The sequence below is a fragment of the Pyxicephalus adspersus genome, chromosome 1 (assembly GCF_032062135.1).
Source record: "Pyxicephalus adspersus chromosome 1, UCB_Pads_2.0, whole genome shotgun sequence".
Taxonomy (NCBI): Eukaryota; Metazoa; Chordata; class Amphibia; order Anura; family Pyxicephalidae; genus Pyxicephalus; species Pyxicephalus adspersus.
This window is the reverse complement of record NC_092858.1, coordinates 164,368,130-164,380,582: the sequence shown is the minus strand read 5'-3', so window position 1 is coordinate 164,380,582 and position 12,453 is coordinate 164,368,130. Positions and strand designations below refer to the sequence as shown.

The following is a 12,453-nucleotide window of genomic DNA, read 5'->3' as shown; positions in this document are numbered from 1 at the left end:
TATTAAGGCTTTTAAGTAAAGATAACAGAAACTGTTGATCCAGGGAACATCCTGCCTCATGGAATCAGCAAGGAATGTTTATCCTGTTGGAGCAAATTGTATCAGGGTTCTTTTTGCCTTCCTCCGGATCAGCTATGTCTATAGGGTTTCTATCTGGGATATGTTTATTTCTCTAGTGGTTGAATTTATTGGAATTATGTCTTTTTTCAACCTAACTAACTATACACTAGATTTGTGAACTGCTAACTTTTTACATGCATGTCAAACAGATGATAAAAAATGCTTTAATGTAATATCTTCATATAGCACAACCAACCAAAAGCTGTGGGCTGCAGAGCTTCAGAAGACCATATCTCGGGACAACAAGTATGTTCTGCTGGCATCCGAGCAGCTGGTCGGCGTGTGTCTCTTCATCTTCATAAGGCCCCAGCACGCTCCTTTCATCAGGTCAGTCATCATTCTGTGCACTGAGCATTAGATTTGCTTGTGTTTACCTGCTAGGATTTTACAATGTGTTGAAAATAATTCTCTTTTCTCCAAAAAGAGACATAGATTCCGGGCTGTGCACAGTTTATATAGGGATAGGCAGACCTCTGGTTCTCTAAAATACAGTTTGACTGGTTGATGTTCTGACCTGCTTTTAAATCCTTCTGTATCCCTGACCCAAAGTGAGTATGCAGCTCCGGTGTTTAGCTAATTGAAGTACAACTTGTGCTTCAGTTATCTACATGCTTGCATCAGAACTACAGAAACAAAAAGATTCAGCTTCATATCCATGTAATTAGCATTTTTAGAATGAATTTGGCAATGGCTGCTTCCATTATTTTTTTAAGACTCCATCTTTAACTTATGGTAGATCCACTCCTTCCAGAAAGATCGCATAGCCTTGTAACTCCCATAAACCAACCTGGCAGATCAGTTTTTCTATAGACAGCAATTCTTTTCTTGAACTACACAGGCTGGAAATCCCACTTTGTATCTTTCTTCTTCAGTCTGTGTTTGTGTTTGAAGTCATTTTGATATTTCTTTTTCAGGGATGTGGCCGTGGACACAGTGAAGACCGGAATGGGAGGTGCCACAGGAAACAAAGGCGCAGTCGCCGTCAGAATGCTGTTCCACACCACCAGCCTTTGCTTTGTCTGCAGTCACTTTGCTGCTGGACAGTCTCAGGTCAAAGAAAGGAATGAAGACTACAATGAAATAGCCCGCAAACTAAGCTTTCCGATGGTACAAACACAACATTCTCAAATCTTTGTATTTATAAGGTTTCTTAATGTGCAGTTTTATAAGCAGTGGGGAGCTTGAAGTCCACCTATGTGCTTTTGGATAGGAAGGCATACTGAAACCTAAGTTTTCCTACAGCTAATAAACCGACATACCTCGCTTCTAAGATTGGCAGAGAAAACCTCCTGCTATATGAAAAGCGTTATTACTATTGCACACAGATATATGTCATGACAAACAGCCAAGCTGGATAATTGGTTGACAATCTATGTATTTGGACAGGAGGGATGGGGAGCAGGTTCCAAGCACTGGCTCCTGTCCCTCTCTTTTACAGTGGACAACATCCAAAGTTCAGGTTTGCTTTACAAATACAATGTATGTAATCAGCTGAAAGTCTATAACCTGACCAACGTTCTTCTTTAGGCTGATCTAGGTCTGATTTGAGGGCTCTTGAGAGAACGTGAGCACCAACCAATAGTATTTTATTTTCCTGGGACCCTCAAAGTAGTATTTTAAATGAAGGTTAGGTCTTATATGCTAAAATATGATGAATGTTCACTGAACCTAGTGACTAGTAGAAGAATAGACTGTTTTCTTTATGCAGAAATCAATGTAGTTTCTTAATTTGGAGTTGTCGGACATCAGATCCACCATGATTAGTTTTGTGTGGATCACATTTCTATTTTCATATGGACTTTCTCTGTTCTTTACCATGTTTCTCCAGGGACGCATGCTTTTCTCCCATGACTACGTGTTCTGGTGTGGTGACTTCAACTATCGCATTGATTTACCCAATGAGGAGGTGAAGGAGCTAATCCGAAATCAGAACTGGGACTGCCTTTTACCTGGAGATCAGCTATTAAAACAAAAGGATGCTGGACAGGTATGTGATCCGGTTAATATGTCGGCCATTGTCCGTGATGTGATAAAAAAAAACATTTTTGTGTACAGGGAAGTGCAATTCTGTGTCCTTATGAGCTTTATAAAGGAATTTGCTGCTTTAAAATCTGCACCCCAACCTCTCAATAGTCGAAAGATATTGGTCTGTAGGATTCAGGTTTTCATGCCATCACCTAATGTTTCCCACAGCTCACAAAATCTGTTTAAAGCCCATCTCTGGCCACAAGTTACATAGAGATGAATAGAGGAGACATATCTGAAGTGCAGCCTGTGTGGCAAGCATGGCTTCTTCCACAGTTGCAGTAGGGCAATACATATCTACCCAGACACAGGAAGTACGTTATTTGCAGGTTTACCAAAAAAAAAAAAAATAAAGAAAAAAGTCAAAAAATAAAACCAACATAGTTCCGAAAAGATGCATTATATAACAATTTTTGAATATGGGTTTAGGTAAATTCTAAAACTGTTTAACATTCTAGTATTTGCTTTTGCATTGTAATTTTGTATGCCTTTAACATTTTTGTTGACTTGATTCTTATTTCCGTGCAGGTTTTCAGGAGTTTCTTAGAAGGAAAAATAAATTTTGCTCCGACCTACAAATACGATTTGTTTTCTGATGATTATGACACAAGTGAAAAGTGCCGTACCCCGGCGTGGACAGATCGTATCCTCTGGAGGAGAAGAAAATGGCCCTTTGATAGATCAGGTAATAAATTATATGGCTAATATTTATTTTTACCCATTACCTATCGAAGAGAACAATCAGTACTGTTAAAATATATGCCAAGTTCATTCATTCATATTGTTATAAACATACATTATTCTTATTAGTAGTAGTCGTATTTTATATAGCACTGACATATTACGCAGTGCATTACAAAGTCCATAGTCATGTCACTAACTGTCCCTCAAAGAAGCTCACAATCTAATGTCCCTACCATGGTCATATGTCATTAATACAGCAATTAACCTAACTGCAAGTTTTTGGAATGTGGGAGGTAACCGGAGTACCCAGAGAAAACCCATGCTAACTCCATGCAGATGGAGTGGAGTCCTGGTCGATATTCAAAACCTGGGACCTAGTGCTGCAAAGGCCAGAGTGCTAACCACTGAGCCACAATGCTGACCCACATGCAGTTTAGTGCTGGCAAAACTCCCAGCATAAATTGTGGTCCCAGTGTCAGGGTTTGTCTATTTTTACCTCTATTCTTGCACTTTAAACCCAGACAAAGAACTACCAGTTGGTCTGCAGATGCTGAAATATCATTTTACTGTGCGGTACAGAAGAAACAGAGTGTTTGCAGGCAGCTGCATTTTGAAGTACTCTGCTTTTCCTTTGCCTTTAGCCATATTACTCTCTGTCTTTTGCTAGGTGACCTTGGCTTTTGCCAGTGTTGATGTATTCTTCCCGTTGTAAAGGAACCCATAAGCCATTCATTAGTTATTTAAGACTAAGACAAGACAGATATAAATAGCTGCAATTTATTCTGAAGAAGATGACCTGCCTCTCACTATTGATCACAGCAGTTCAGTAAAACTGTATCCTGTCAGACAATTGTTAAGATTAGACCCATCAGCCCTCTTGCCCCACATGCATTGTAGTGCTGGCACAACTCCCAGCTTGCATTGTGGTCCCAGTGTCAGGGTTTGTCTATTTTTACCTCTATTCTTGCACTGTAAAGCCACACACAGAACTACCAGTCGGTCTGCTGATGCTGATTTAACATTTTACTGTGCATGGAAGAGACAGCGGGCCGTACGTGTTAATAGAACCATTGCATATATTTAGCAAATTTGGCTGCCCCTATGTACATATCATAGTAAAATATACATAGAAATCACATCAACATTTTTTAAATGGCCTGTGTCGAAGAGGTTTTCCTAAATTGTATCGGGAATTACATTTCTATGCAATTGCAAAACCTGGTTGAAGCAGACCAGAAGGAGTTGGTATAGACCTGTCAATACATTTTATATCCTCTCTGAAAATCATTATGTCATTACGCAAGCCGATCACAACAAGCCCTTACTTAATTTAGGAATTAATGTATCTCTTTATTTGTTTTCATATTGTAGCTGAAGATTTAGATCTTCTGAACTCAAGTTTGCAAGAAGGCAGAAATATTTCTTATACCTGGAATCCAGGTTCATTATTACACTATGGCAGAGCAGAGCTGAAGACCTCCGATCACAGGTAAGAAGAAATCACAGATCTATTATTATTCTACTATATCTCTGTATTCATGGCATTTCTAATCCGATGATTATGTTGTAGGCCGGTAGTTGCTCTGCTCGACATAGATATATTTGAAACAGAAGCGGAAGAGAGACAGAAGATATATAAGGAGGTGGTTGCTACCCAGGGCCCTCCAGATGGCACAATTATGGTCTCTATACAAAGCAAATCCTCAGAAGACAATTATTTTGACGATAATTTGATTGACGAACTGCTGCAGCAATTTGCAGGTTACGGCGAGGTCATACTTATAAGGTTAGATAATATTACACTGTCTAAAATTATGTTTCATGCCAAAGCTTTCTTTAGTGTGTAGCAGTGTAACAGTGTAGTTATTTTACAACAATTGTGGATGGCTGGACCCTGCATACATCGTCCAACTGTCCTCAAGGTTTAGTAGTGTGCAGCAAGTCAATAGAATGGAATTTTTTTCTGGGGAGAAGGAAGATGTACCACTTATTCTAAGAGGGATACAATAACAGCAGCTAACCTACATTTACAAGCTGGCCACTAATATACTTTAGATTGTTGCCTAAAATGGCATCTCATGTGTGATGCTCTTGCACAATCCTAATTATCCTGTGCCACCCTGATTCAAGACTGGATAAAATAATTTGTTTTTAATCTGCACCATACCCCACCCCACTTTCTGAACAGGAATCAACAATGTTTCACTTCATAGCAGTGATACTGTCCATAATACACCCAGACCAAACCAGCTTTATGTTTGGAAAGTTAACCTTATTCAATAATAAAACTTGACAAATGGGTTTGGCATCACTGGATACAGACAAAGTGTAAATTATTCAAAGAAGCCTAAAAGCCTAAGACTTTGGCCTATAACTAAAAAACTAATACATACATCCTCATTTGCTAACCTAATGTTCACCCCATCATTTGGACTGTTCTGTGGCATGGGATAGCTGTGTTTGCCACTATTTTTGACCCAAGTTTTCAGCAACCACCCATAAACAACTGGGTTGTTACCTAAAAATGCTGGGTGGTGCACCTGGCTAAAAGGGGCTGGGGAGAACATTGATATAAGCATGCCCCATACCCCTGTATTGTTTGCTATTTGATTCCCTAATAGGTAATTTTGATTAATCTGAGAGTTTGTAGTAAAATGGATTTGAACCCACCAGAGAAAAAACAAGATCATACACATATGACTGATAATATTTCTACAAGATAATCACCCAACCCTCACACCAGCCAAGCACATTACTAAACAATTTGGAATTTGGGCAGAAATTAGGTATTTAAATTTGTAATAATGTAAAATCATTAACCAATCAAATTTATTAGAACTTTTATATAATAATACCAGGTGACACACTGTGGGGATCATATGGTATTATAACCCTATCAGGCATGAATCTAAGAAGGAATATTATTCTTCTTTTACCCAGAATTGAATAAATTAATTGCCAATATCCATTAATTTGGTTCCCTAAAACACAGGCCTCTTAAGGCCTGATTTATACAGTAAATATATTCTGTTTCACCTTCTTTCATTCACGCTCCTTTGCTTTGCCTTCAAATCCCTCCACAGTTCTTGTCCCACTTACCTTTCTGACCTGATAGATAAATACCCCCCTAGCTGCTCTCTTCACTCCTTCACTCACTACTTTTGACTTCCTCACTCATAACCTCATCTCACGCACGGCTCCAAGACTTTTCTACAGCTGCCCTGACTCTCTGAAATGGTCTTCCTCGTCCTATTCGGCTTGCCTCCTACTTTTTGCTTATTTGAAAGATCCCTCAAAACCCATTTTTTTGCCCACCCATCTTCTTCTGTCTCCTAAATCCTCACTACTTTCCACCACTACAAATCTTCCATCCTATTGTGTGTTACTTCCCCCACCTCCTAGATTGTAAGCTCTTCGGGACAGGGTCCTCTCCTCCTCCTGTGTCACTGTCTGTATTTGTCTGTCATTTTCAACCCCTATTTAATGTACAGCGCTGTGTAATATGTTGGCGCTATATAAATCCTGTTTAATAATAGTTCATAATAATATACGCACACCTCATCCATGCTAAAACCGGATTCCTATTTCTCTGCTATATCCATAGAAGCAGCCATGATTGCCACAGAGACAGGACTTCATCTCTAGTTCAAGATAATATTAGGATTATTAGCTCCTATCATGAAAAAAGAAAACTAATGCTGCTATATCTTACTGATTTAGGGCTTTTATAATGAGATTTTATTGTACAGGTCCACTTTAAATTCCACCATTTTCTAATGAATGATTCCTGCAGATTCGTTGATGATAAAATGTGGGTGACCTTTCTGGACGGAAGTTCTGCCCTCGCAGCCTTAAACCTTAATGGAGTTGAGGTAACATTATATAAATTTATGAATTGCTAAAACTTAGGTCGTTACATATATAATTACTATCTGATTGCAGGAAATGTCACTTCATGATTACAAACGCTCTCAGCGCACTTTGCTACTGAATTGGTCCTGGTTCTTGTCGCTGTTTACACTTACTATGACAGAATTTTGTTCTGCAATGACATTAAAAGGCTTTGTTGTCACCCTGTGGACAGTGTAATTTTGGATATATTAAACACATGTAGGATAAATTTTGAATGTTCTCACATTATACCATACTATGCCATGCTTTCATTTCATTTACAGTGATTTTGTCTCTTTCTAATGATTCTCCTGTGATTGCAGATTCTGGGGAAGATGATGAACATTCAGCTGAAGAACCCAGACTGGATTACAGAGGTAGAAGAGGAAATGAATTTGGAGAGGATAAGTATAAACTTACCTTGTTCCACCAGTTCTACCTTGCTGGGTGAAGATGCTGATATCGCTGCAGATTTTGACATGGAAGGTGAGCAGACAGAAGCTGATGACTTTGAACTTATAAAACATGTTAAATCTATTTCTTTCTGGGTAACATGTTGCTTTCATATGCTGCCCCTGCAGCCCTGAGCCAGGATTTTTACTGCAGATTTTTCTATGGAACACAAATCAAAACGGGAAACAATGATGGGAAATACCACTACTTATACTTGTCACTGGAAAAGAAAGTTAATGGAAATATCATTGTTAATATTTTTCATTAGAACACGAGATGATGGGAAATCTCCCACCAACCGCTTTAAACACCTAAGTATTCAGAACAAAAACAGTAGCCCAGAGTTCTGCTTTAGGGCTATATTTGTGTATCTGCATCTGCATATAATTGTGTATCTGCCAGCTGAACAAGAATTCTCATTCTTGTTCAGCTGGCTTAGAAGTTCCACATTTAATTCCACAATAGTTGATGTATAAAACAAATTCCTTATAGAATTAATTATTAGTAACTAATAAAGCAAATTTACTGGTAGTTTTATAATGGTGGCTACTGCTCACCCCCAAGTTCCAAGATCTTTAAGAAGCTTGGGGAATTCATAACCAAAACTAAAATATTACTATTGGTGGATTAGGAAGGAGACGTGACTTTTCCTCAACCACAGTAAAGCAGCACAGCTGGGTCCCCTGCCTGTGGAAAGTGAAGGAGCAGCAGGCAACCAATGAGCTCATCTTGGCATGTTCCGTATTAGTATACCGTGTTCTCCCCAGCCCCTTTTAGTAGGGTGCACTGCATAATGAATTATGTTTTTGGCTCTGTCCACTATTCTAAAATGGTAAATGAGTCTACTTTTGAGTGCGTTGGAATGATGATGTAAAAAGGAATTGCTGTTGTTGTCTACTGATAAATGCTTATGCTAGATGTGAGCCCATTATTGGTAGCTGTGGGTCAGATATTTTATACATCAACCCTGTGTCCTTTTCTCTGATGAGGTGTTTGATGTCTTCTCAGGTGACGTTGATGATTATAGCGCCGAAGTAGAAGAGATTCTTCCTCAGCATCTTCAGCTATCCTCATGTCCCAATCTCGGCTCATCTCCTAGCTCCTCTCCTCGCTCCAGTCCCTGCCCATCACCCACCATGCCAGAGGGACCTCCGCCTGCTCTCCCTGTTCGGCCAAACAGAGCACCTGGAAAAACACCTGGACCCCCCGTGGCTGCTCCCCAAGGTGGGTTGTTTTATTTGTTCAGTAAACTATGGGATAGATTTTATATTCTATCTCCAGTGTTCTCCCCAGCCCCTTTTAGCCGGACGCACCACCCAGCACTTTTCAGCTACCACCCGGCTGTTTTTGGGTGGTTACTGATGAGTTGGGTCACAACTCAGGGGCTTCCACCTGCCTACAATTTCTTCCCATCCAGCTTAAAAAAATTTCTGGGTTGGGCACTGATCTGATTGCTGTCCCCAAAAGTTTTATACAGCGCCCATATAGGCAAGATCATTTCTTGATCCACAGAAATGGTTTATTGGACTTCTGTTTTTGTTCACTTTAGTCATACACAAGCAAATATCTCCCCACACTAAAGACATCTCCCCATCCTTATTTAAGTACTGGGACCCCCTGGACGTTCTGCATCATTCATGACAGCAAAACATGTACAGTACAGTACTTGTCAGAGAAGGGCTTATTATTGCCCCCCTAGTAGAAATAGTTACTTCTAAGTGACAACTAAGGTTGCTTACATCACAAACAAGATGGTGGCCATCAGCTGCAGTCTTGGGCTTTTAGATGTCTATTAGATCCTTTTTTTTAAAGCTAGCCTTCCTAAATTATGTTAGTTGTGTAGTATCCAACCCTTACTGAAAAAGTAACATCAATTTATATACATCTTTTGTTTTGCATATTAGTTTTTTTTTTTTTTTTAATAATATTTACACTGCTTTGAACTTGATTTTACCTTTATCAATTGTGTCCTGCACTCTTTACCTGTTACAGCGCTTGCCTGAACTTCCATTTGGTTTAAATTTTCACATATTCCAACGCAAATGCTCTAAAGTCAAAATTACACAAAGAACACTTTTTGCTGTATGTGCAGTTTAATGAAGTTACTTGCACTGAACGGTGCCCCTACGCCAGTACACAGACTGTTCATACCATGTTATGTGCACCAATGTGTGCTAATAGTTACATAGTAAGTCAGGTTGAAAAAAGACATAAGTCCATCAAGTTCAACCACTAGGGAAATAAACATATCCCAGATATAAAACCCTATGGACATAGCTGGTCCAGAGGAAGGCAAAAAAACCCTGGTACAATTTGCTCCAACAGGGGAAAAACATTTCTTCCTGATTCCATGAGGCATTCAGATGTTCCCTGGATCAACAGTCACTGTTATTTTTACTTTAAACCCTTAATACCCAGTAGTATTAGAGCATATCCTATCCACCACAGATGTACTGTACTGGGCATGTTTTTGCACAAAGAGATACCTGCTGCTTGACTCTCCTACAGCCTCTATCTGTAGATCCTGGGGAATGCATGTAACCAAGGGTCGGTATATCGGGTTCCATGGAGGCATGACAATGTAGCCACCCTAAAAATAGGAGAGGGAAAAGCAATATTAGTAATGAAATGTCAATAATTTGAGGACTGCTGTGCTACAGTGTTTATTGAAGGTTAAATACCACTTTAAATGCAAATACAGTAGAACCTCGGTTATCCGACACCCACAGGGAATGGACGATTCCGTATAAGTGTAGTTACTGGTTACCTCCCTAGCGGTTCATTTCTTTCCGGTTTTATATGTCTAAAAGCGGTACATTGTTTTTCATGAAAAATTATTTTACAGTATAATATATTAGTATGAGTATAATAAAGTTTGAAACACAAAACTATTTAAAAACAATAAATTGAATAAATAAGAAAACAAAAATTAACTTAAAAAAAAAATGTAATTACAAAAAAAAACATATTTACTTATTTTACTCATACTAATATATATACTGTAAAATAAATGTTCTTGAAAACAATGTACTGCTTTTACACATAAAAATCCAATGTATTGCATTCAATACAGTTATAGGTGACGGTTTAATCCAACTATTTGTCATTTATTCAGTTTGTTCAGTATAATCAGTTTATTATTAGAAATTCCTTGCAAAACTGTCTGCCTGTCAAAGATTTATATGAAATATGCCCAGACTGCCATAGCAGTTAATCTCTAAAGCTGCACAGTTAACACAGATGAAATACGGAGTGGCTGTAGAAAGCACAGTGATTGGCTTATCTGGGCTTCCTAATGCATCATTATTGCTGGGTGAACATTAGATTTTGGTACCAGATCTTTCTTACTGGGGTGGAAGACTCTTGCACAGAAAGGTATTATACAAACAAAGGGTTAAAGCTCAGCTCTAAAGTTTTCCCCACTTAAGTCAAGTTAATAAGGATTATTTAGTTCTACTGGGTGCTGTTGATTGTACAGAAATTGTGCAGATGAATGTAGGATAAATATAGTACCCTTTAGGGTTGGAGGTTAGTATTGGGTTTACTCTGAGGATTATTATAGGGGCTATAGAAAAGGTTAGGGTTAAGGGGAAGGTTGTTACTACACTCTACAAGAAGGTTTAATGTAGGGGATTCAGATAGATTTAGAAGAAACGTCACTGGGATGTCAAAAATCACCAGTGTTATATCGTGGAGGTAATATATCACATGCTTAATAATTAATTCTGTCTGCTCTTACCTTTCAAAGCAGAAGTCTCATAAATTGTGTTCCCTGTGACCCTGCTAGTTTTGTAGGACTTTTGTAGATTAAGGGTTTGCACACATAAAATTGTGCTTGGGATAAATTTGTGGATTGCAGGGTTATTGCAGGGTGAGTTATTTGGGGTGCTGCAGAAGGATTTTGGTCTCATTGATAACTCAAAAACTGTCATTATTGATATTTTGAAGCTGAAAGCTAACCTATCATTTACTGATAAAGAGAATGCCAACAGACATTAAACACTAGTGCATGTCCTGATGTAACTTTATATTTCTGATCATTTACAGATACTAATGTAGTGAAATAGCGTGTGGCCCTCATCCTAACAATGCATGTATGGGTGATGCTTTGCTAGTGGTGGTAACATAGGATTTCAGTACTGTGTGTTATTACCCCACTGATCCATTTTGGGAGCAGAGCCACAATCCTGGGAAAAATATGATCTTTAAAATCATGTAGATTTTTTGCTTTCTATTTCAGTTCGTGGACAAGCTCCTCCTGCACTTGGACCACCATCTTCTACACCCTGCGCTATGGTCAGGCCGGTGAGTGTCTTCCCATTCACTCTTATATATAAAGTAGCAGAACATGCATTGTCAGATCATGAAGAAGTTATGGGTTGATCATGGCCTGAAAAAATATACTAATGTATCCGTACACAAGCAGATATTTGCGGAGAAGGTTTGTATTTGCCCTTCCCTGCAATTAGTGAGTAAATATGCTGCTGCCTGGTATTAATCCTCTGCAGGTCCACTTTTGTTTTTCCACATCAGTAGATAACCATTTGCCTATCTAGTTCAGCTCATTAAATAATTCTAAATGTGGCTGTTTCTGTGATGGTAAAAAGGCTTTAATTAGTAAATATCAAGGAAATAGTTTGGAAAATACAAGTGTAAAACATTATTATATTTTTTCTAGACTATTCCTCCTCGTGCCGGAGTAATAAGCATTCCTCAGAGTCATGGTGGACCAGCATCGGCCAGATTGCCTGCCCCAGTACCCATCCGAGCAGCAGAGCCTCCAAAAGGTACAAGTGTTAGAGTTCCATGTGATCATGCAACAGTGTGTCGTGTGATGCCAGATAAATAGCATTGCTATCTAACAAGTTATTGATTTTATTCTAAAACAATGAACAAAGTCCATTCATATATCTAATTATTACTATTTGATGCAATCATTATCTTGCTTCCTTTGCAGTAGGAAAGCATATAATGGAAAGTCAGTTGTCTTCCACAGTTGTGTGCCAGCCCTTTGCAATGTGTAACGGGCTGACAACACAAAGTATTGATATGTTTATATCCTAAGTCTTTCCTAATTGAAAATCTGCCCAATAGTAGCCAAAGTAAAATTAACAGCTTATTATTAAGATAAGTGGCTCTTGGTGTTCTTTGCTGTCATGTCAGCAGCCTATGTTACTTTTACTTGGAATTGTGATACCATTGGGGTGTTCAGTAAACCCCTGTGCATGAAATTGACTCACTGCATTTTCAAAGTCTGCACAGAGCTTATGATCAGATTAC

General features: G+C 38.7%; 1 protein-coding gene across 1 annotated transcript in view; it reads left to right on the top strand.

Moving 5' to 3' along the window:
• Positions 1–12,453, top strand: part of SYNJ1 (synaptojanin 1) — a 77,596-nt gene that overhangs the window by 45,905 nt on the left and 19,238 nt on the right. Inside the window, exons 16-26 of the mRNA XM_072419437.1 lie at positions 307–447; positions 1,035–1,227; positions 1,949–2,107; positions 2,674–2,830; positions 4,201–4,318; positions 4,400–4,615; positions 6,623–6,701; positions 7,044–7,206; positions 8,182–8,397; positions 11,414–11,478; positions 11,852–11,960. Of these exons, the coding sequence (XP_072275538.1) occupies positions 307–447; positions 1,035–1,227; positions 1,949–2,107; positions 2,674–2,830; positions 4,201–4,318; positions 4,400–4,615; positions 6,623–6,701; positions 7,044–7,206; positions 8,182–8,397; positions 11,414–11,478; positions 11,852–11,960 (1,616 nt within the window). The remainder of the gene's footprint in view (positions 1–306; positions 448–1,034; positions 1,228–1,948; positions 2,108–2,673; positions 2,831–4,200; positions 4,319–4,399; positions 4,616–6,622; positions 6,702–7,043; positions 7,207–8,181; positions 8,398–11,413; positions 11,479–11,851; positions 11,961–12,453) is intronic.